Source organism: Peromyscus eremicus, chromosome 4 (genome assembly GCF_949786415.1).
Source record: "Peromyscus eremicus chromosome 4, PerEre_H2_v1, whole genome shotgun sequence".
In the NCBI taxonomy this organism is placed as follows: Eukaryota; Metazoa; Chordata; class Mammalia; order Rodentia; family Cricetidae; genus Peromyscus; species Peromyscus eremicus.
The window spans coordinates 80,832,734-80,857,487 of NC_081419.1; the positions used below are offsets into that span (position 1 = coordinate 80,832,734).

Sequence of the window (24,754 nt, forward strand, 5' to 3'; positions counted from 1 at the left end):
AACATTTTAGAGGTAATCGAAATGGACATATCATGCCCATTTAGCAGAATAACAGCTGTAGTTCCCCCTGTGGCCCATGACCTTCTAAGTCACGGGCTTTTGATCAGGTTGGCAGCAACTGAAGTGAATTCTGTCCTGCAGAACTGACCTCAAATCCGGTTAGAAAGCAGTTGGCTGCCTCCACAACAGACTTGCCATGAGTATTCCAGTGGGCACATCGTGCTTGGCCAGTCAGCAATGTTGTAGGGAAAGAATCTTTCTTTGTATTTTGAATTTAGAAAAAAATAATTTCATCAAGTAGAGTTTAAGTATATCAAAAACATCCTTCCCTGATATTTCACATATTTTAGTTTTTTCTAAAATCCTATAGAATTTCCTCAATTTGAAGTGAAACTGTGTCCTTACATAGTATTAAAGTGTCTGGAGATACTCATTACATAAGAAATACTAGTACTGTATAGCAGTATATGTTAAAAATCCTTATGTCAGATACCACCTTCACTAGTGGCCAAGGTGAACCTTCATCTGTATCAAGACATACCAATATAATGTAGATCGAAACACAAAGAAGGACATCTAACTTTTTGACACTCTTCTCAAACAATAACAACAAAGCAACTTAATTCTAATCAAGAAAAAACATCAAAATGTGAATTGAGATCATTCTAGGATACAGTTGACTAGTGCATCTCAAAAATGTCATCACAGGTGTGGTGGCACATGTACGTGATCCCAGCACTGGAGAGGCTGAACAGGAGGGTCTCTAGTCTGAGTTCATTGTGACCCTGAAACTACATAGCTGGACTCTGCCTTACAGTAGTCAGAAGGGGTGACAGGTCAAGGTCACACGAAACCAAGAACAACTGAGAAACTTTTAGATGAGAGGGGTTGAGGAGACAGATGCCTAAGAACAGCATACTGTCTTTTGTCTCCTGGGCAACTTGAAATGAATGATAAACGGCGCTGGTGGTGGCGCTGGTTACTGCGAAAAGGTCCTGAGTCACGAGCCACGGCTGCCTAGTAGCAGAGAACTTTACTGGGGCGGGGGCGGTACAAGAGAACCAGACCTGGGAAAGGAGTACGTGCGTGCGGTGAGAGGGAAGACTGTGGGGAAGAGAAAGAGCAGAACAGAGAGAGAGAGAGAGTGGGGGTCTGAGTCACAGCTCTTAAGATGCAGATGGACTTACAGAGCCACGCCACGCATGCGCAGATTATGTGACCACACTGCACCACATGATCACCAGCACACACTAATGACGTAAGAGGAAAGACCCTTTGTTTAACTCCTGAACTGTGCATGTGTGGTCATGCAGCCGGAGTGAGGGTGGAATTCTAACACAACTAGGCTGCCAAGAATGCTCGAGTTTGCAATCCTGCTGAGTCAGCCTTCTAGGAAGCTGGGATTACAAGCATGGATCCTTGCTTTAGAAAGTTCTTCCTTTTATTAAGAAAATGTAGCAAAATCAAATGAAGTCTTAGCTTAGTCTTTTTAACTCTTTAAACATTTATGATAGAAATTGCATCTAATCAACTTCTCTCCACATGCAATAAAGTGCACAAGGGGTAAAATTGAAGAATGACAAGCAGATGTACTGTGTTGGTTCTTTCCCCAAGTCATACGGCTGTTACTACACAGCTTAGGAGAAAAGATATGATGGCCCCATTCTTTACTCAGCATATACTCTGCTTTGATAACTAGAGCTTAATTTTCTACTTTAAATTTCATGTGTTGCTATCAAATTATACAATTGTCATGTCTGTTCAAACCAGCTTTACCTCTATTCATCCTCTTTGTAAGCTAATAATTGAAGTTCATCTTCATCATTGTTCCTTCATTTTGAACCATGATAGCTTGATTACGCTATTGAGAGAGCTTGCCCAATAGTCTATTAATCCATTATTTACCATTGATAGTGGAGTCTGGCTCAGCCATGTAAAGGATTTTTGACATATATTGCTATAGATCTAGACACGGAGTAATTGTTAGCTGATAGGGATGATGTGAAGATGATAGCCTGGTGTCAGGTAATTCGTTTTTCTGCTGTGGCTTTCTTTATGAACATTGTATCCTTTTATTCTTCAAAACTGTCAATATGTCATATGCTTTTATCCTCACATGACTATTCTCATACCATGAGGTTTTCTAGTGATATCTAAGTTGTTTTAGCAAAAGAATCTACCTCAGATCAGAAAGAGTTTTGTCAAGAGACAGAACAAAAAAGGCATCCTTATTATGTTCATAAATACTTCAATTTATGTATGCTGGTTTCTTTGTTAGTCACTAGAATATGAATATCAGGGCTAAAAGGTTTAGATCAAAAATCCCTGTTCTAAGTAATCAGAGGAGACAACCAGAGGATTATAAAATGCGAAGTTTTTGAATATTCTACTTAAGGAAAATGTTTATCAAATTTTTATATGTCCAATGAATGAGCAAGTTAGAGGGCATTTTTTTTTCCAAGAGTGTTTCATTGACTTTGGTGTTTCTAAGTGCAGGGTACACAACTGAAATAATGTGGTAACGTTTATTCTGCATTTACTTAGTATTGCTGAAACTCTTTAGAAGGACACATTTATTTAGTCACTAAAAATGCAACCCAATTAAGTAGGTAGCAGCAATATTCGTCTGATAGAAAAACTATGGCAATTAAATAGGTAGTGGTAGTATTTGTCTGACAGGAAAACTATACAGTGGGGAGTTAAATAGATCACCTATTTCTGACAGGAGTTGTGTTTCAAACACTAGGAGCTTGACTCAAGATATATACTCCCTCCCAAGTCATTACACTTCTCAGAATAGGCTCTACTTACCTATTATTTCAACTCCTATCTTCGTAAATTCTTCTTTTTCTTAAATATATGTATCTATGCTGTTTAAAAAAGGAAAAGAAATTATTTATGATCAGGAACAGTATTGGTTCTTCAAGAGAAGCGAAGTTTTTTTGTTTGTTTGTTTTTAGAGTTTATTTTTATTTTTTACTCATGTATCTATGTGTGATTGTGTGTTGTGTGCATAAGGGCCCTAGAGGAGGCCAGAAGGAGTTGGGTCCCCTGGACGTAGAGTTACAAGTGCTTGTGAGTTGCTTGTTGTGGGTGCTGGGTACCAAACTAGGTCCTTTTTAAGAGCAGAAAGCACTCTTAACCACAGAGCCATCTTTCCAGCCCCAGAAGCCAGTATTTTTTAGGGTTTTCTCCTTTTCAGGTTTTCCAGGCTCAAGAATTGCACAGTTATTACAGAACCACTTGAGCAAGTATGTTTCATTGATCAAGTGATTTGTAACAAAAATTCATACATGTTATAGAATACTCTGAAAACATACCTCAAACTGCTTGTGAAGTCTGCCCCTCTAGAATATTGTTTCCTTTTGGGCTATCTTGGGAGTACACTAGTGCTGTATTTTATGGAGTAGCTTTCTTCATTTTACCTATGCATTCTTTTATGAAAATCATTCATAAGATGTCAGTGAAACTGTACAGTGTTTTCAGTTGGCAGCAAAAACATTTATTCTATTATGTTGGTGATTCAGATAGCAAAACCCCAAATTGTCACTCGAGCCTAGAATATACTATGTGGCATACAAGAGAAGTAGTATTGTTTGTAAGTTTGGCAAAAATTGATATAAGCAAATCCTTGGTTAAATTATATGGACCCATTTTATTTTAGAGTTCTAAAGGACTATTGAACTTTCTAGCTAGGGTATGCATTTATTTTTGAGAAAGGGTCTCTGGTGACTCAGTATAGCCTACCATAGCAGAGGCTGGCCAGGAATTCGTGTTCTTCCTGCCTTTGGTTTTAGACTTTTATCAAATACAACCTCTTTTCTGAACTCAAGAATCTTGTTTATTTAATATCTCCACATTCATAAGTAGTGATCATCTCAAACTTAGTATTTCCAAAACTAAAAATCTTTATTTTTTTGGCCCATCAGGTACCTCCCTCTACATCTCAGCTGTAGTAACCATCCTATTTTTCTGTAAGTCTTAAAGTTTGGACTCATCTTTGAGTCTTCCTCTTTCACCTTACAGTCAAATCCATTAGAAAGTTGTGGTATAACTTCTAAGAATAATCAGGTTCAAGTTGTGTCTTGACACTGTCACTGCTATTGTGCTCATGCAAGACAAGCTGACCTTTGCTGCTGTTGCTGTTGCAGTGATTTCTGAACTGCCATCTTTAAAACTCTTCCCATGTTCTTGCTTTTCTACTCCTTCATGGGATATTCCCCAGACAGTAGCTGAATCGATCCTTTTAGCTGCTGAATCCTTTTAAGAGCAGCTGTCATCCCTCTGCTCAAAGACCCTCAGGTTCCCTTTCTTGATAAAATTGATTGGCCTTAGCAATGCCTACAAAGCCCACCAGTTCTTCCCCTGCTGCCTTTCTTGTAATTAAAGTTTTATTGGAACATAGTGATGCTCATTCATTTATATATTGTCTGTGTTTACCTTTACTGGAATAATAGAGTTGAGTAGTTGACAGAGACCATATTGTGCAACCTCAACTATTTACTCTCCAACTCTTTTTTTTTTTTTTTTTTTTCCCGAGACAGGGTTTCTCTGTGTAGCTTTGGTGCCTGTCCTGAATCTCACTCTGTAGACCAGGCTGTCCTCGAACTCACAGAGATCCGCCTGGCTCTGCCTCCCAAGTGCTGGGAATAAAGACCTCCCAGCTACTCTCCCAGCTCTTAACAGAAGTTTGCTGGTGCCTACTCTAGATACAGGTTTTAATGTCAGAGAACTCTTGATTGTTGCTGATTATTCAGTATGCATCTATAATTTGAGATCTGTTAGCTACTATCAGAATCCTTGGGTTTTTTTGTTTTTGTTTTTCTTTTTAAGACAGGGTCTCACTAAGCATGGTGGCTCATGCATATAAACTCTGCATTTCAGAGGTAGAAGCAGGAAGTTGAAGGTCATCCTTGGCCATATATGGAGTTCAAGGCCAGCTTGGAATACATGAGACCCTTTCTCAAAAACCAAACAATAATAACAACCCCCCTCACTCCTCCAAAGACAGGGACTCATATAGCCTCTGCTAGCATTGAACTTGTTTTGTAGCCAAGGTTAGTCTCAAAACTCCCGATTCTCCTGCCAACACATCCTGTCTTAGTTAGGGTTTCTATTGCTGTAAAGAGATACCATGACCATGACAACTCTTAAAAAGGAAAACATTTAATGGAATGGCTTACAGTTTCAGAATATCAGTCCATTATCATCATGGTGGGACATGGTGGCATGCAAGCAGACATGGTGCTGTAGAGGAAGCTGAGAGTTCTACATCTTGATTGTAGGCAACAGGAAGTGGTCTATCTTATAGGGCATGGCTTGAGCATATATGAGACCTCAGAGTCCACCTCCACAATTACACACTTCCTCCAAAAAGGCCATACCTCCTAATAATACCACTCTCCCTTTGGGGGCCGTTTTCTTTTAAACTACCACATTCCACTCTCTGGCCCCCAAAGGCTTATAGCCATTTCATAATGCAAACAGAAATACATTCAATCCAACTTCAAAGTCCCATAGTCTATAACAGTCTCAAACTTATTTAAAAGTCTAAAATTCATGCCGGGCGGTGGTGGCGCACGCCTTTAGTCCCAGCACTCGGGAGGCAGAGGCAGGTGGATCTTTGTGAGTTCGAGGCCAGCCTGGTCTACAGAGCGAGATCCAGGAAAAGGCGCAAAGCTACACAGAGAAACCCTGTCTCAAAAAACCAAAAAAAAAAAAAAGTCTAAAATTCAAAGTCTCCTCTGAGATTCATGTGATCTCTTAACTGTAATCCCCTGTGTAAAGTCTAAATCAAAAAGGCAGATCCCATACTTCTAACATTTAATGTCACAGGATATACATTACCATACCAACACATAGCGAAGACAACATAGTGGGGAAATACTGAACCAAAGCAGGACTGAGAAACCAGCTCTGCAAACTCCAAACTCTGCATCTCCATGTCTGGTGTCAAAATGCTCTTCATATCTCCCACTCCTTTCAGCTTTGATGATTGCTACGTCATGCTTCTTTCTCTTGGGCTGGCTCAATTCCCTGTTGGCAGCTTTCCTTGGCAGGTATCCCACAGTTCTAGCGTCTCCAACATCTTGGGGTCTCCAAGGCAATCTAGGCTTCACCTTCACAGCTTCATGCAGTGGCCTCTCTAGGCCTCTATTCAGTGACACTCCTGGCACATGCCTGGCCTCAGCAACTTTGGAGGAATATTCCATAATCCCTTTTCTTCTATTCTTAAAGCCAGAACCACGTGGCCAAAACTGTCAAGTTCTGCTGCTTACTGGGGCTGGAACATGGCCCCCTCGTTCAATTACATCTTCACCAGCATTCTGTTTTCAGTAGTTTTCTTCACTGCCTAAGCTTGACCGTCCTGGAACTTGCTCTGTAGACCAGGCTGGCCTCAAGCTCAGAGATCTGCTAGCCTTTGCATTCTGAGTGCCAGAACTAAAGATGTGCACCACCACCATAACTGGCTCTAAATTTTTCTTTAATTCTTAGCTGGGTGGGATCTTGCCCAGAGGTCACCACTCCCTTTCTTCCATTTCTTAATCTTTTTATCTTTTTATCTCCTTGAACATAGAACTTAGTTCTATTTCACTTTTTGGTGTTCCTTTTCTTCTTAAATTTTACTTATTGTAATTTACCCTGCTCCGCTTCCTCCTTTTCATTATAAATCTTCATTAGATTACCACTAATAACCACACAACAGAGTCTATACTACTCTGTTTTGAGATTTCCTCTGCCAATGGAATTAATTCAAAACTCTTCACGTTAGCCTCAGGTAAACTGTTTGGACAAGGTAAAAAAAAAAAAAAAAAAAGCTGTCACATTCTTTACCAAAACATCACAAGACCAATCTCTAGGCAATATACTAAAATTGTTATCTTCTGAAAACCTCTTGATCCGGGCACCCACATTTCAAATTATTCTCAGCACCACTGTCTTCCATGCTTCTACTAGTATAGCCCATTAAGCGGTGCTTAAAGCATTCCACTGCTTTCCTAACCCAAAGTACCAAAGTCCAAATTCCTCTAAACAAAAACATTGTCAGGCCTGTCACAGCAATACCCCACTCCTGATAACAACTTATGTCTTAGGGTTTCTATTGCTGTGAAAAGACACCATGACCATGATAACTCGGGTTGCTTACAGTTTCACAGGTTGAGTCCATTATCATCAACTCGGGTTGCTTACTGTTTCACAGGTTGAGTCCATTATCATCATGGTGGGACATGGTGGCATGAAGGTGGACATGGTGGCATGAAGGCACATGTGCTAGAGAAGGAACTGAGAATTTTATATCTTGATATGCAGGCAACAGGAAGTGGTCTGTCTTAGTGGGTATAGCTGAGCACATGTGAGACCTCAAAGCCTGCCCCACAGTGACACACTTCCTCCAACAAGGCCATACCTTCCTATAATGCCACTCCCTTTTGGGGCCATTTTCTTTTAAACTATCACACATCCTAAGTATAACGGTTTTAGACATGTACCACCACAGCTGGATATTTTTAAAATGCTTGAAGGCTGGAAAAATGTATGCATTGAGTAGATCTGTGTTCTGATTCTTTTAACTTCCAACCTAGTGGTTTTATTATTATTATTATTATTATTATTATTATTATTATTATTTTAGTTTCTATTATAGAAATAGATGATACAGCTTTCAGAAGTGTAGCTTTTCTTATAGCTCACAACATCATGTTACCATTAATCTTGGCTTGGTCGAATCTTCATAAAACACTTAAAAGCTGGGCTACTCCACTCCATACTTAACCACCTCACAGAATGGCAGGTAGAAGTTGAGATTATTAGAATTCCTTTTACTGTGTGCCAGAACAAAGTGCTGATTAAATGTTGGCCTAACTCAATTTGGATTGGCTTGTAAGGGTTAGGCTTTTAATAAACACACCAAAGTTCACATGGCTCTGAATTGAGAAACTTTTTTTTTTATTCATTCACTTATTTAATGTCTGAGTATTGAACTTGGTTTAAATTACTTATAAAGAGATGGTGAAATTGAATTCTGTATGACCTACGTTGGTCTCATTTTGAAGGAAGGTTTTGATGCCTTAGAAAGGCTATGGTGGATGTTACCTGTGGTTTATAAACTTGTCCTTTAACTCTAAACTTCTGCTTTCCAGTATTGTAAAACTATTCATTCTTTTCACATCTTTAAAAATATTATATTTAGTGTGTGTGTGTGTGTGTGTGTGTGTGTGTGTGTGTGTGTAGGTCAAAGGACAGCTTGTAGGAGTCAGTTCTCTCATTCCACCACCTGAGTTCTGGGGATGGAATTCAGCCCAGCAACAGGTGCCTGTATCTTCTCAGAATCTATCTTGCAGCCCTCATTTTTAAATCTTTCAAACAAAGCTTCTACTTCTCAACCATAGTGTTTACCTTACATATATTTACAGAAACATCATTACATTTCTGAGATTGTGGCCTAGAGAGCTTTTGCTGCTGTTAAGAAAAAAAAGTTTAAATAATTTTTATGCTTTCACACTTAATTTAAGGTTATCAAAAATAAAAACAAAAACAAACCCAAACAGTCAACACCTTTTGGTCGTCTTTGATATTACAGATTCCAGTATTGTACACAGAAGGTAAATCCCCACCAAACTGTTTGAGTATGGAGGTTCAATAAGGAATATAATGATGCCTGTATCTTTCTTTATCAAATTTAGGACATGTTAATAATATCATTTTTGTTACTGGGAGAAATAGAAAAGGTTCTGTATTTCAGAAAAATGAATTAAATGTATAAGGCCTTGGTGGGATCATTTAGGACCTGAAGATGTAACCACGCAGCAGGAAGAAAGCTGCTTTATGGTACACTAGGAAATATTTAAATCAAACTAACTGACAACCTGAAAAATAGCCTACTAATTAGACAGCATTGGAAAATGGCCACTTTATATAGTTCACATTAATAGTCTTTTCATGTAGATTGTGTGTTTAAGATACAGTTGAAACCCCTGAGTATCCTAGTGCTATTTTTCTGTTTGTTTAAGTGTCATTTACCCTTTACTAAAAGTCACAACCATCTGGTCTTGTATTACCAGTTGTATTATAAACAGAAAAAGTCCTTCTGTGTTGGGAGAGGAATCATCAGATGAAAGGGCTTGTTTATTATAACTTGCTGATACACTAAATCCTATGTCATTTAGATAGAAGGACTACCTAATAATGTCACTTACTACACTATATCTAAGCAAGGGACTTGTTTTTTTGCAAACTCAAGTAATAAAAACTGTACTACACATCCATTTCTCAGCAACAGTTCCAGGTAATCAATCATAGCATGCTACTAATGCTTTAATTGCAGCTGTTATGGAGGTGTATGTTTACTCTTTTGCTAAAGTGAAATTCACTACGGAGATGACGTGGCTCTTTCATCCTATAGCTAACACAGTTCAGAAGATAAGTATCACTAATAGTTTACTAGTCTGAAGTGTTTTTACTTAGATATTAACAGTAAAGAGTCATCTTTTATGCCTCTCCATTTCAGTGTTTCTGGTGCCTTCTCTGAACATTTTCAGAATAGTTGGAATTTAGTTTGCTAACATACTGTTTTAGAACTTCGATTTATACTACTATTCTTATATATCTAAAAATGTTTGTGAAGATCAGCATTTGTGTTTGAAGACTGGAAAGCTGTTCTGACATTAGTGAATTTTGATCACTAGGAGTATTTCATGATTCATGGTTAGATAGTAGTAATACCATTGGTGAAAATCTAGAGAGGCCTAATTCAGTACAGTGATATTTTATTTCAGTGTGTAAGTTACTGTTGCTTGAGTTTTCCTGCCTGGCCCACAGTCAGGACAAATCTCTCTCACCTGCCAGTCCCACAGCCACTCAGACCCAACGAAGTAAACACAGAGACTTATATTGGTTACAAACTGTATGGCCGTGGCAGGCTTCTTGCTAACTTTTCTTACAGCTTAAATTAATCCATTTCTATAAATCTATACCTTGCCACATGGCTCGTGGCTTACCAGGATCTTCACATGTGGCTTGTCATGGTGGCGGCTGGCAGTGTCTCTCTGACTCAGCCTTCCACTTCCCAGCTTTATTCTCCTCCTTGTCCCGCCTACACTTCCTGCCTAGCCAATGGCCAATCAGTGTTTTATTTATTGACTAATCAGCAACACATTTGCCATACAGAACATCCCACAGCAAGTTACCTCATAGTTCTGTACTTTAGAGTTGCCTAAATGTAAAAACGACTTAAAATTGTAACACCACTGTTCTGTAGGAGTTCTGAACCCCATTCCAAACTCTGTTGTAATTAAAGAGGAATGTTTCACCTATCAGTTGGTCTCCTAATATCTGCTTGGGAAAAATAATGGCAGTTGCCAAGGTAGAACAGGTTCAAATATCTTGGAAGAAGCAAATAATAAAGTTCTTCCCTGCCACCTTGGAAAATCAAAATTTGACAGATTACATATAGTCCCTGTGACACACTTAATCTTAGCCTATAAAAGTATTCTTAGTATATTAAACTATTTTTTTTTACCTAAAATAAGAATGGCTAAAGAGAATAACATAAAAATAAATATTCATGTTTTAAGGTGGTTGTACATAGTAAATTAGCAAGAAAATATTGGTATTATTACATGTCACTGTCCTGGCTACCTAGATAGGTGAGAGGATTTTTCTCCTATTCATTTAGAGAGTCTACAGGAGAACAACATATCACTTCATGTGACACAGTAGTGCTTGTATCATTACCAAACATGCACAGAAAGCCAACAGGGCAAGGCAAACAAGTAGAATAAAAGAAAATACAGCTATAAATGAATAATTTAGACATCTCAGGTAGAACTGAAAATTCTCATCTGCTTTCTGTATATTGTATTATGAACCTCTAAAATCGGTCTATGTCATCTGAAGCAACTTGGAATTTGACCTGATTTCCCTTTATAAAGAAAGTTAGAGTCACTCTGGGACCATATACTGAAAAGGACTTCTAGCCCTAAACCAATATTGGTGCCTGCCTTAATGAGGCTGCCTATGGAGCAGCCAGGTCACGGAACTTAGAAGAGAGGACAGAAGTGGGCGATGAGAGAGAAGACTTTTTTTTTTAAAGATTTATTTATTATGTATACAGCATGTTTGCCTGCAGGCCAGAAGAGGATGCCAGATCTCATTACAGATGGTTGTGAGCCACCATGTGGTTGCTGGGAATTGAACTCAAGACCTCTGGAAGAGCAGTCAGTGCTCTTAACCGCTGAGCCATCTCTCCAGCCCCGAGAGAAGACTTCTAAACTGGCCTTTATGAGACAGCTGGGAGTAAGAATCGAGCATTATACTTGGGGTAACTGCCAAAATTAAGTTCCTGGGGGACGATGTGGGCATTGTGATCGAGATGACAATGAGAAGACACTCCTTGTCTTTCTCAAGCAGGAATAACACGATGGAAACTTATCAGAAGACAGTTTGGAATGGGAGTTCCTGGAGGTGGGAAACCAGCTAATAAGCTGCAAATGAGGTCTAACTGAGTTAGTAACATGGAGAATGGGAAGAAGTAACAGTATCACAGAGGGATGGAGAGAATACCTAGATAAGATTGGACGGGGGTGGGGGGGGTGGGGGGGGAGACAAAGGGCTTTAAAATGATATCCAAGTTATTCGCTTTAGCGAAGGGTTAAAGAGCCCCATGGGTGGAGAGGCAAACTTCAGAATTAGAGAGAAGATACATTGACTTTGCACCAATTTAAGAATTTATTAAAACTTCAAAGATAGGAAAAGAATGTAAGCCAGAGGCTAGGGAGGCGTGCTGTGAAGTGCTGGCTTTGGATGTAGTGTGGCTGCTGCACTCAATCTGAAGCAGCTGTGGTTATCTTCATAAAACCTATTCAAAAGCAAGCCAGCCAAACTCCTGGCATAGGCGGCTACATGACCTCCAGACCCCATGCCGTACTGAGGAGTCATTGGCAGTTGGCAGCTTCTGGGAAAAGGAGAATAATTCTTTTGTGAAAGTGTGGTCACTTGAGGTTTCATGTGCTCCAGTGGATGCCCCACACCTATGCAGATATGGAAAACACATTGGACTTAGTGAGTTATGGGGTGGTGGGGGGCGGGAAGGACATCAAGTCGGGAGAGGAATGTATTTGGGGAGTTGGAAAGAGGGAAATGGGGGTGGATATGATCATATTTCATTGTCTACATGAATAATATTATCAAGAATAAAGAAAATAATAATTTACTAATAATCCTAAGATACATTTTTCTAGACAAAATAATAAGTTTTGTCCAGTTTGTTTTTATGATCTCACAGTCAACACAGTATCTTAATGCTCCCAATCCTGTAACATCAACCTTAGTTTTTAAAGACCTTCATTAGTGTACTCTGTTTTGTAAATCATCATAAAAACTGTCTTTTGATACTCGTGTTGGCAGTAACCAACAGCTGTCTAATTGGATTGAAGCCCCACTCAACAAGAGGGGATCATTCCTGGTACGAGAAACCTAGGCAACTACCTGGGCCTAGTGATGTCATGGACCTTAGATGAGAGCCTACTTCTGTCTCCTACCAGCATAGATTCCTAACCACATTCTAAGTTAGCTTATGCCCACAAAGGACTGTAGCTACCAGTCCTTATCGAAAAAGCTGCTCTTTACAGCAAATGGAGCCATTACAGAAAAACACAACTAGATTCAATGCAGAGATCAAGGGATCATAGGGAGCCAAACCCCACCAGATACATCTACAACACAGCTCCTTCACCCTGAGGCTTGGGGAACATTGAAGAAGAGGAGGCAGAAAGAGTGTAAGAGCCAGAAGACCAGGAAGTCTGCTGTGAGACTGTGTCTCCTAGAAATGGTTGCATAAACGAAACCTAAACAATGAGAATATCAATAGAATCGCTAACATGGAAAGGGGAAAATCTCATAAGGACGTTCTAATGTGGACATTCTAGGATGTTCAGTCCTAGACAAAAAACTACAGGTAACTAATGACTTCTGAGAAAGGGAGAACTAGCCCAAAGATGATCCCCTTTGATTGATTATCTAATAAAAGTGGTCAGCCCTGAAATCATATACACACAAACATCAAAAATACAGCAGGTTGTATTTATGTGTTTGTGCATCTTTATATGTGTAACAATAATAAAGAAAATGAGTCCATCAATTTGAAAGGGATTAGAAGAGAAGAAAGGGAAGGGGGAGGGGATATAATTTTATTTTAATTAAAAATAAACATGAAAGATTTTTTTTAAAACTATTATTTGAGCCAGGTGTGGTGGCACATATCTGTAACTTGGGAAGCTGAGGCAGGAACAATGTCAGTTTGACGTTAGTATGGGCTACGGAGTGAAACTGCCTCAAAACACAACGATAAAATGTCATTTATTCCCATAATTCTCATAACTTGCAATTCTGTATTCACAAAACTTTCATTCTAAGTAATTTGAAGGATTTCTTAGAGTTGTGCTTTGATGACTAAGACACAGGTGGAAGTGTCTATCAAAAACAAGCATTCAAAATGCCTAAGGAATGTCACTACAACAGACCTACATATCTACTCTTAATCATTTCTACTTTAGAGAATGGACTTTTCCCTACTGGTGGCCTTCAGTTTCCAATACAAATTTGTTTCCTACCCAAACCCTCCCGTGAAACAGTTATGCCTACTCAAGCACAATGGGAGCCTGAAAAGAGTGACAAAAATTCATCTGCAACAATAAACTCTTACCAAATGAGCTTGGGGTTTGGAAAGAATGGGTGGGACGACAGGGGTGCAACTAGGTCGAAATGGTCAGCAGTTAAGAGCACTGGCTGCTCTTGCAAAGGACCTGGGTTCAGTTCCTAGCATCCACATGGTAGTTCACAACCATCTGAAACACCATTTCCAGGGAACCCAGTGCTGTCTTCTGAACTCTACAGGCACCAGGCACGCATACAATACACATACATACATGAAGGCAAAACAAAATAAATCCAAATTTTAAAAATTCTTTTTTTTTTTTTTTTTAAAGAATACAGCTTCCAGGTATGATGGTGCATACCTAGTTTGAGGCCAGCCTGACTATACATAGTTAGTTCCAGGCAAGCTAAGGCTATCTAGAGAGACTCTGTCTCACCCCCCACAACACTGAAAAGCACCTAAAATCAGAAACATATTTGCATGTCTATTTTTTACAGTGTGCATCTGATTTGCCAACTATCTAAATGCTTTTTGAAAGGACAAGAAACTCACTATTTAGCTATATTCTCCTAACTCTGAAATGCCCTGTTGTAGCTGGAGTTTTCCTGCCTGGCCCACAGTCAGGATAAATCTCTCTCACCTGCCAGTCCCACAGCCTCAGACCCAACCAAGTAAACACAGAGACTTAGGTTGCTTTCAAACTGTATGGCCATGGCAGGCTTCTTGCTAACTGTTCTTATAGCTTAAATTAATCCATTTCCATTAATCTATACCTTGCCACATGGCTCGTGGCTTACCGGCATCTTCACATGCTGTTTCTCATCGTGGCGGCTGGCAGTGTCTCTGACTCAGCCTTCCACTTCCCAGCTTTATTCTCCTCCTTGTCCTGCCTACACTTCCTGCCTAGCCAATGGCCAATCAGTGTTTTATTATTGACTAATTAGCAACACATTTGCCATACAGAACATCCCACAGCACCCTGTATTGTATTAAGTTTAGTTGGTTTTTGTATTTTAGTTTTTGAGACAATGCCTCACTGTAGTTCAGGCTAGCATGGAACTCAGTTTGTGACCTGGGCTAGCTTAGAACCTGTGGCAGTCCTTCCTCCTCCCATGTGCCAGGAGGTGATTGACACCATGCCCACCTGGAATAGTATAACTAGTAAATCACTTCGTTTTTGTATAGAAGGCCTAACATGGCTGCATTTTTGATACATAAGTCACAATTAAGCAGCAGAATACACTTTAGTTACATAGTGGTGTAAATATTTGACTCAACACTGATAAAAATTGTATGGCTAATAATTGTTAGAATTAAAGACATCTTACATTCATCATGTGGAGGGTTCCCCCCCCCCCCGTAAGGAATTAAGCATTATATTTCCTTAGATACAAAATGGATATTTAAAAACAGTTGCTGAAAATGAAATGCTTTTGAGACTAAAGTGCCCTTGCTGTATCACCCTCATTTCCTTTTGCTAAAAAGAAACAGAAAGGCCTAATCTGAATGCTTTTGTAAAGTGTGTTTCCTGTATATCACAGAAGAAAAAATAGTGCAAAAAAAGAATTCCTAAAGGATCACTTCTGTTCTTGCCTTCATGTTTTTAATGCACTGATTAGAAGAGCCATAAGCCATAGATAAGACCAATGCATAATGATGCTATTGCTTGTAAATCATAAGATCTGTAGTAAATAAGGGGTTAACTTAAAAACAACCATTTCTTAGGATTTTTTGTTCTTGAAACATTTGGGAAGTCAACATACAATATCTTACTTTTTAGTCAAAAAATTTTTAAAACTAGTGTTCTTTGCTTAATCAAATAAATGAGTGACTACAATTTAGTAGATGTGTTATTTGATATTTTAAGCTCTCATCAGATTTCACTTGAATCAAGAAAGGTACCACCTGTGGCTTGCTTTGCAAAGCTGCCTCTGATAAATGGACACCCGCAGACCAGGAGGCAATTACAGTGGTCGCTTGTACTAAAAAGGAGGTACTTCACCAGACTTGAGCAAGTGTAGCTGAGAATGCGGGCTGGCTCCTCTTTCCCAGCCCCGATTAGCTTTTATCCTGGCTCAGAAGTAAGTATGGCAGACCTACAACAGTCTCAAAAGAAAAGTAACCCGACTTAGAAAATATTCATTATGGGAAACAACACAATCCAGTGGAATTCAGAATTTGTGAACATTGTTTATTAGAATCTTTTCTAGCCCTAGTTATAAGGCTATCTATCATAGGCTTTAAAACATAAATATATATTACTCTGCTATCTTTTCCTGTTCATACTTTAGTATAGGATTGCTGTAAACTTCTTTCTCATGTGGTTTGATGTAATTGTAGTTTTTATTTGTACTCTTCAAAGCAACAGAGATCTGTTGTATGCCTTGGAGGCTAGCCTGCTCTCACTGTAGTACCAGAGACCAAAACCTTAAAAAACATCCATAAAGCTGTCCCTGACTTGCATCATAACAGCATTCCCCTTTGAACAGTGTCAGGCTGAGGGCTGAAGAAACGGCTCAGTGGCTAAGAGCTCACAATGGCCTGTCACTCCAGCTCCAAACGATCTGATGGCCCGTTCTGGTCTCTTTGAGCACCTGTATGCGTATGTACATTCTAACATGCAGACCAAAACATGTACATACACAAACATTAAAAATAAATCTTTAAAAGTATCAGGCAGCTGGGCATGGTAATGCACATCTTTGATCCCAGCACTTGGGAGGCAGAGACAGGGAGATCTCTTTTGATTCTGGGGTCAGCCTGTTCTACGGTAGTGAATTCTAGTCCATCCAAGGCTGCATAGCGAGACCCCATCTCAATAAACAAACAAATAAAAAAAAAACAAAAACAAATTAATAAAATTAAACTGGGCATGATGGTGGATGCTGCACACCTGTAATTCTAGCACTTTAAAGGTTGAAGGAGGGCATTGTGAGTTCAAGGACAGCCTGGGATACATAGTGAGATAGTATTCAGAAAAAAAAAATTACAAGTATCACCAAAAAAAAGTAAAGCAGTTTAAGATACACATGCACGCATGTGTGTGTGTGTGTGTGTGTGTGTGTGTGTGTGTGTGTATATACATACATATATTCGATTTCTAGGTAATACATGCTATTATAAAAATAATTGAGACACAGAGAACAACAGCTTTATACTTTTATACACACAGTCCTGAAAGTTACTTTCTCATTGACTCAGTTGTAGAAATCTTTTCATTAGTTTGTTCTTTATTTATTGTTATATTTTAATCATCTGTCTGTTAATATGTAAATGAATTATATTTTATTTAGCCTCTACTTATTGATCAACATTTATATTACTGCCAATTTTGAGACACATTATCATAGTGGACATCCTTATTAGTATGCAGTGGCATGCTGAGTTTGCAAATCTTATCTATAGATTTTTGATAGGGATAAAACAGAGCTGATGTGGTATATGTCTTTAATCCCAGCACTTAAGTCAGAGGCAGAAGGAACTCTGTGAGTTCAAGGCCAGACTGGTCTACATAGTAAGTTCCAGAACAGCCAAAGCTACATAGTGAGACCTTGTCTCATAACTCAAAAACAAACAAACAAAAAAATGGAGCATGTAATAGAGGTTATTAGAGGAGATCCAAAGGGAGATGTCAAATCACACTTTACCTCAGAGCTGTTATTCTTCACCAAAATCATTCTCTTCAGTCTTCTCCTTTTTTTTCCCCCCAAGACAGGATTTCTCTGTGTAGCCCTGGCTGTCCTGGAACTCACCTTGTACTCATGAGTGCTGGAATTAAAGGTGTGCACCACCACCTTCCAGCAAGTCATTCTCTTCTTATTGGTATGAAGCCTGCTTTAAAACATGATTTAAAAATATAGGTAATTTAGGGGGTTGGGGATTTAGCTCAGTGGTAGAGCGCCTGCCTAGCAATCGCAAGGCCCTGGGTTTGGTCCTCAGCTCTGGGAAAAAAAAAAAAAAAAAACTGGAAAAAAAAAACCATAGGTAATTTAGGCTAGGGAAATGGCTCAGTGGGTAAGAGCACTTGCTGAACAAGCATGAGTTTGAACCCGTATCAATCAATGACCTATGTAAAAAGCATGAGTGACTGTGGTGTCTGTAACCCCAGTGCTGTAGAGGACAGAGTCAGAAGGATCACTGGGACTTTCAGACTTCCAGCCTAGCTCCAGGTTCTGGAACCACCTCTCAAGGGAATAAAGTAGAGAGTGATAGAGGACGACACCTGATGTTGTCTTCTGACCTCCATTCACACATGGGCATGCACATACAATCACACATACACCCCTCCCCACCGTACACAAAAGTAGGTCATTAAACACCTGATCCTGGCAATAATGGAGAAGCAGGAGTAGAGTTGCTCTCCTACCATAGATCAATAGAAGACGGACAAAACATAAAAACAACTGTGTTCATACATTGCTCAGGAGGTTGTAAAAGACTGATCTCCAAGAGAAAGAACAGAACAAACATATTTGCCCTTATTTATGCCTTTTTAATTGATTGTTTTGAGATCCAGTCTCATGTAGCATAGGCTGGCCTCGGAGTCTGTACCCAAGGATGACCTTGAATTTATGATCTTCCTGCCTATACCTCCTAAGTGCTAGTGTTATAGGTCTGCAACACCACAGTCCATTTTGTGTGGTTCTGTAGCTAGAACCCAGGGCTTGGTGGCATGCTAGACAACCATTTTGTTGACTGAGCTCTAGCCCTAACCCCTTGATGCTGTCATCATGAAAGTGCTGGTTGGTTAATGGCTATCTGAGGAGGCAGGGTTAGAGTGCTTCAGTGCTTGAACTTGGTGGCTCACATTACCAGGAAGGCAGGAGCTAGCAAAAATCTCCAGAGAGCTACATTCATAGTCCCTTAGTTGACAGCTAAATACTAAATTGTGCCTATTTATGGTGAAGCTTAATAATAAAGCAAAGGTGACTAACTAGGGAGCTGTAAGGGTCAATTCCTAGAACTCACAAAACCAAAAGACATTTGTGCTTCCTAAACCAGTGTGGACAAGTCGTCATCCAGTAGAGGCCTGGAAAGATTGTGCCTTAGTAGTACAATGGGAAGGAACTCCTCCCAGCAGCTTGAAAGTAAGACTTGACATGAATAAGCTGGTCTGTAGCTGCTGTAACCCCTTCAACTTGGTGCTCTCTAAAGACTGGCAGCAAATCCACTCAACAGAGGTGGTCTAAGTCACAAAGCACATTAGAACCACTTGGAGGTCAACAGGAAAGCTGAGATCATGAAGGCCATTGTATTCAAAGCAGGTGCAAACACTGCTGACCTGAATGAAATACAATCAGGAAACAAATGTATAGACTATTCTTCTGCCAGTAAACCAAAGCAATGTAGTGGGAAGCACCAGTGGAACACTATAGTAGTATCAATGACATAGCAAAGCAGGTTTTGTATTTGTTTTTTTGTTTGCTTGCTTGGCTTGTTTGGAGGGAGGTGGGGGGTTGTTGGGGAATGAATACAGTGTCTATATATGCTAGGCAGTACTCTGCCACTAAGCTATATTCCTAGACCTTACATGGTCTTCTAAATACATAAAAAGAGATTTGGCCTCACTCAAAATTGCAGAGGGGAGATGCTCAGCAGGTAAAGGTATTTGCCTCCAGCCTGATGCAATGACCTGAGCTCAATTCTTGTAATCCACAAGGTGGAAAAAGAGCAATGAGTCTTTCAAGTTGTCTTTCAACCTCCATAGGCGCTCCTTGGCGCGCGCGCGCGCGCGCGCGCGCGCGCGCGCGCACACACACACACACACACACACACACACACACACAGTGTAACTCAATTTTTTAAATTAAGACAAAAGCAAATAAAGATGCAGAGGTACTATTTCTTACCACTGGGTTGGCAAAAATTTAATGACACTGATAATATAAAATAACAAAAAAATACAATTCTAGTATTAATATCTGCTTATCATAAAACAGTGAAAAGAGATAGATAAAAGCAGTCTTGGGAGGTAGCACAGTTGGTAGAATGATTTACTAGAATGCAGTAGTCCCTGGGTTCAGTCCCCAGCACCACAGAAAATCAGGTATGGTGACATATGCCTATAATCCTAGAACTTAAGGTGGAAATAGGAAAATCAACTTCAAGGCTATCCTCTTGGCTGTAGTTTGAGGCCAGGCTACAATGTCTCAACAAATAAAAAAAGACAGGAAAGAAGGATATTGTTTTAATCCAGCACTCCAAGCAAGATTGGTATTATATAACACATGTCCTAAAAACTCAGAGCATTTGGCATAGGCACGCAAACAGGGGAAGCCACATAGAAGGTGGAATGTAAATGCCATGGGTCCTTAGCTGGGTAGAGATCTCCCGAGATTGTTAGTATATTAACCTATTTCTAAAGCATCTTCCTTTTGTTCTTACTGGTGTCCCTTATTCAGTCATATATAGCACCTGTTTTTTAGGGTTCGGGAACATATTTTGAGAAACTAGAAATATAATTACAAGAGCTCTTTCTCTTGCATCTTCTCCGAAAGTAAAACTTGAGAATGTGGTAGGTAGACTGGGCTTTGCCCGCTGCAGTGTTCCTGTTGCCCGTGACTTCAGATACACTTGCTTTTCTACCGACCATCTTACCTGTCCCTGCCTAGCAGCCAGTTCATGGTATAGGTAGGCACTGGACGTGTTGTCGGCTCTAGGAGCTGAAACTAGTTCCTCTAATCATTTCACATATCCCAGAAATATAATCTTACGAAAATAAACTTAAAATTTAAATGCTTTTAAGACTATACAAAAAGGCCGGGTGGTGGTGGCGCACACCTTTAATCCCAGCAGAGCCAGGCGGATCTCTGTGAGTTCGAGGCCAGCCTGGGCTACCAAGTGAGTTCCTGGAAAAGGCGCAAAGCTACACAGAGAAACCCTGTCTCAAAAAACCAAAACCAAAACCAAACAAAGAATATACAAAAAGAAAATTGTGATACAAAACAATCGAACTATAGTGTATCCTATTAAGCTGTACCAAAAATAATGCAATCTTCCCAATAGATTGTTTTGTCTGGTCAGTGAATCAACTTTTCTTGCATAACAAAAACTGTAAAATAAAAACATTAAAGGGTGGTGTACAGACTACTGCCACGAAGCACCTTCTGTTTATATTAAATGAATGTTAGTGGGGAAATGTCTCATATAGGAGGAATGCATTTTTGAAAAGTACCACCTTCTTAAAAGGATTGTAATTGAGTAAACACTTTAAACTTTTTACCAGTTAATACACAGGAGTTGTCTTTTCATCTAGTAGAAGGTCACTGTCATTAATTTGCAACTGTGGTTTTATAATAGGTCCTCCTGGTTCTTGATGGTCATTATCAACATATAAGGCAGTGACGATATGGCCTGTACAAAGGCAGGACAGGGGTCTTAATTAGAACTCTGACAAGCCCACTGCAGTAAAATGATGAGATTATCCGTAATTGATGTCACAATCCATTACCACTTAGTTCATCATGAGCGTTCTAATAGGTCTGGCCTTGGAACTGGCCCCAGGATGTTGCTGACTGGCTGCCCTGCTTATGCTGTTATTACAACAGGAGGGCACATTTTCAGTCAGCAGCCTAATGACCTCTTTTGAAGTCTATTAAATTAATGACACTGCCACACTGTTTGGATTTCTTACAGCCTTAGTTTGGGGTTTCTACAAATTAATGTTTGGGAACTATATAATAAAGGGATCTTTAAAAAGTGTGGAAACCTTTGATATTTAGTTAGTAAGATATGAAAACAAAAATAGCAATTCTTGTGACACGTATAAAGGAAGATTTTAGGGCATATGCTCTACTTCAAAATGAAGTCTTTCTTTCACATACTGGTTGTGTAGCCCAGGCTAGCTTTGTGTTCATAATCCCCTGCTCAGTCTCCTGAGTGTGGGGATTCTAGGTGTATACCACAGTGCTGGGCCTTTAAGGACGTATTTTTAGTGACAGTCCTCTGTTGAGGTTTTCTTTTTTTTAAAGGACTTGCTTGTCTTTACTAATCCCAGGTGCCAACAGGTCATGTTTGGTTAGAAGGTGACAACTTAGAGAATTCTACAGACTCCAGGTACTACGGACCTATTCCATATGGACTAATACGAGGGCGGATCTTCTTTAAGGTATGCTTCAGTGCCTAAAATGCCAGCGTTACTCTCGTTGGGGGGTGCATCTCTCAAGTTGACTTAACTGTTGCAGTGACTACATTTGATGAACATTTTACCTTTACTTAAGAGCTATAGACAAAATATTATCCTCTCCCTTTTCTTCTCCTATGGGGAAGAACAGAAATTTGTGTAATTCAAACTCAACTAATGGTCGCCTAGGGAGCCTTTGAGTTTACAGAAATCAACCTGTCATGTGTGACTTTTATAGCCATAGTCATACCCTGGCATTTCAGCAAGCATTTCTACAACAGCAGCCCAGGCTCAGTCTACTTGGAATGCAGGCAGACCTAGTCAAATCCAGCAAGCCATAGGCAGGCATATGGCTGTAGGGAATGTACAAGCCTTGGATGACATTGTCATCTTCATTGGTTCTTCCATTACTGGTTGATATAATTTTGTTCTGAGACAGTCTCACTCTGTAGTCCGGGCTGGCCTTAAACTCTCCACCCTCCTGTCTCTGTCTCCTAAGTGTCAGTGTCATGGGTGTGGATTACAGGTGTGCATCACCACACCTGCTCCCCTTCATCAAAAGGCATAAGAAGAAAAACTCATGAGTGCTTAGGGCAACTGTGTAATGTTCAGGATTCTTTATATTGAAACAGCAACCAAGTATCAAGTACCATAGACTAGTAGTGTGACTTATTTTAGGATGGTAAAAGAAGACAGGTCTTCACAAATATATATGGATGTCCTAAACCTACATGGTTTCTGGTATTCTGTTTGAACGCCCCAGGCTGAACACATAAGCTTATTTCAGAAGAACTGATGAAGAGAGTGCACTGCATTATCTAACAGACAATGATCTGACGGAAAAGAGAAGGTCATGAGGATAAGGAATTCTCGTTAACTGTCTTCAACTGTATTTTCACTTTACAGATTTGGCCTTTCAGTGATTTTGGATTTCTGCGGGACAGCCCAAATGGCCACAGGTTTTCTGATGATTAGCAAACATTTATTTTTTGACTTGATTATTGTCTCCTATTCAATGAATTTATTACTGCAGTTGAAACCATGACTTTACCAATAAACTATTTGCTACTCAGTTTTATTTATGTTTTTAATTAAATGTAAAAGTAAACATCACATTCTGCAAAATACATTAATTGAAAGTATTTGGATAAAAATCCCAAACAAGTTTTCTTTCTAAATGTTATGACATAAACATATCTTGGGGGAGAATCTCGATGACTACCTGACATTTGAACTTTGGTGGTGCCTGTCCAGTGAAAGCAATCTGCTCTCCAGTGTGCCTCGTGTGTCGGCTGCCTTTACACAAGTCGGACACCGACACTCCGAGTCTGTGCTCTTCTGACAACACCGAGAGTTAGACTACGGAAATCAGAGGTGCTCCATAAGGCCCTCAGGGTTGGGAAAGTGAACTCTGGTCTACATCGTAAACACAGTGTTACATACGAAGAGCTCATGTAGGGTATGGCACCTCCAGCCCATTGTCGTCAGTAATCATTCGTTAGAAAAGCACCTTCACCACACCAGTAATGAAATAAATGGCTCCTTGGTCTTAAATGGAGGCAATTAAATAAAAAATAAAATCTGAATTTCAATTTCTTAAAAGTTTTCTCTTATTAAATTACATCTGAAGTTATGATAAGCAGCCAACAAGCTTTAGACATCCAGGGCCAGGACTGGAGTCACGTTTTCTACATTTGGTCCTCTTTACTAGCTTTGAAATACATTTGTAGTGATCCATATCCAGCCTTGTTTAGGGTAGAGCTGGGCTCACACTTTGTTCACGAAATCCTAATCTTATTTAAATGCCTGCAAATTTGAAATAGGTATACAGTAGGCATATAACTTCAGTAACTAAAAACATCATCTTTTACATCAACAACTTCATAAATGGGGACAGCAAGATGTTTCAGCAGGTAAAGGCACTTACCACAGCCTGAGGACCCAAATTTGACCCCTGGGACCCACATAGGGGAAGAAGAGAAAAATCAACTCTTCACAGAAGACTCACTTATTGCCCTACACACACACACACACACACACACACACACACACACACACACACACACATGATTAAAACAAAAAACAAAACCCTTAGTAACTATAAAGAATAAACTATAAAAAATAAAAACTACAAACTATATAAAAACAAGAAGTATTTTGTACCAAGGAGAAAACAAAAGCTGTCAGGTAGAAATCCAGAAGTGTAATCCAAGTCCTTTTCGTGATATCCTGTAATTATACATATAAACAACTGAATTAATTTGTTAATCTGAAGTAGTCTTTGCTTGAAGATCTTATATTATCTTAGTAAATTATACAGCTAGTAAGAAAGCATCTGTCTCCTTGAAACTGAGTGGTCTCTGGACACGCTGGATCCATGTTAAAGGATCTCGGGAATGCACAGTTCATTGCTGATGAAGGAGTTCTACAATCAGTGAGCACGTATCACAACAAATCAGGTTCACTTCTTCTACTTCATCCTTAGAGACAGTGTATTTTCCACCACATCGGCAGGTCAGAGAGAAAGACTCATCATCTGCAAAGAAAACAAAAATAATGCCTCAAATATTTACAGTCATCTACTTTGCTAAAACCATTCAAAATATAGAACATGTTCCAGAGAAACTGTGTAAAATGAAACAAAGAAGCCAGGTACAGATAAAAATGAATTTAAAAGAGAGCTGCAAAGATTCTCTTACATAGTAACAGTATTTCCAAACTTACCTACTGACTAGTCTATCGGTAGTGGTGATGGACTGGTTCAATTTGAATACTGTCTGTATTCAATATTCATGGATGGGGATGGAGCAAAGGATGCTGAGAGTAATCTTTGAAATTTATTTGAAATTTTTAGTTTTCTTAAGAATCCTGCAAATTTTATATTCTCAGCAATGCATTTAAGATGTTACAGTAAGAACAAACAGAGCATGGTATTTGCTTAAGTCTCTCCTAGAGAAGGTGGCTATCCCAGTTGTTTA

The 24,754-nt window shown here is 39.4% G+C and overlaps 2 protein-coding genes across 4 annotated transcripts in view; one reads left to right on the plus strand and one right to left on the minus strand.

The window, feature by feature from the left end:
• The window catches only part of Immp1l (inner mitochondrial membrane peptidase subunit 1), a 60,752-nt gene extending 37,904 nt beyond the window's left edge, over positions 1-22,848 (plus strand). For all 3 annotated transcript variants that reach the window (XM_059261056.1, XM_059261058.1, XM_059261057.1), the window contains 2 exons: positions 21,651-21,761; positions 22,683-22,848. In XM_059261056.1, the coding sequence (XP_059117039.1) occupies positions 21,651-21,761; positions 22,683-22,751 (180 nt within the window). In that variant the 3' untranslated portion in view covers positions 22,752-22,848. The remainder of the gene's footprint in view (positions 1-21,650; positions 21,762-22,682) is intronic.
• The window catches only part of Dnajc24 (DnaJ heat shock protein family (Hsp40) member C24), a 63,679-nt gene continuing 58,415 nt past the window's right edge, over positions 19,491-24,754 (minus strand). Inside the window, exon 5 of the mRNA XM_059261060.1 lies at positions 19,491-24,312. Coding sequence (XP_059117043.1) covers positions 24,182-24,312 — 131 coding nt within the window. The 3' untranslated portion in view covers positions 19,491-24,181. The remainder of the gene's footprint in view (positions 24,313-24,754) is intronic.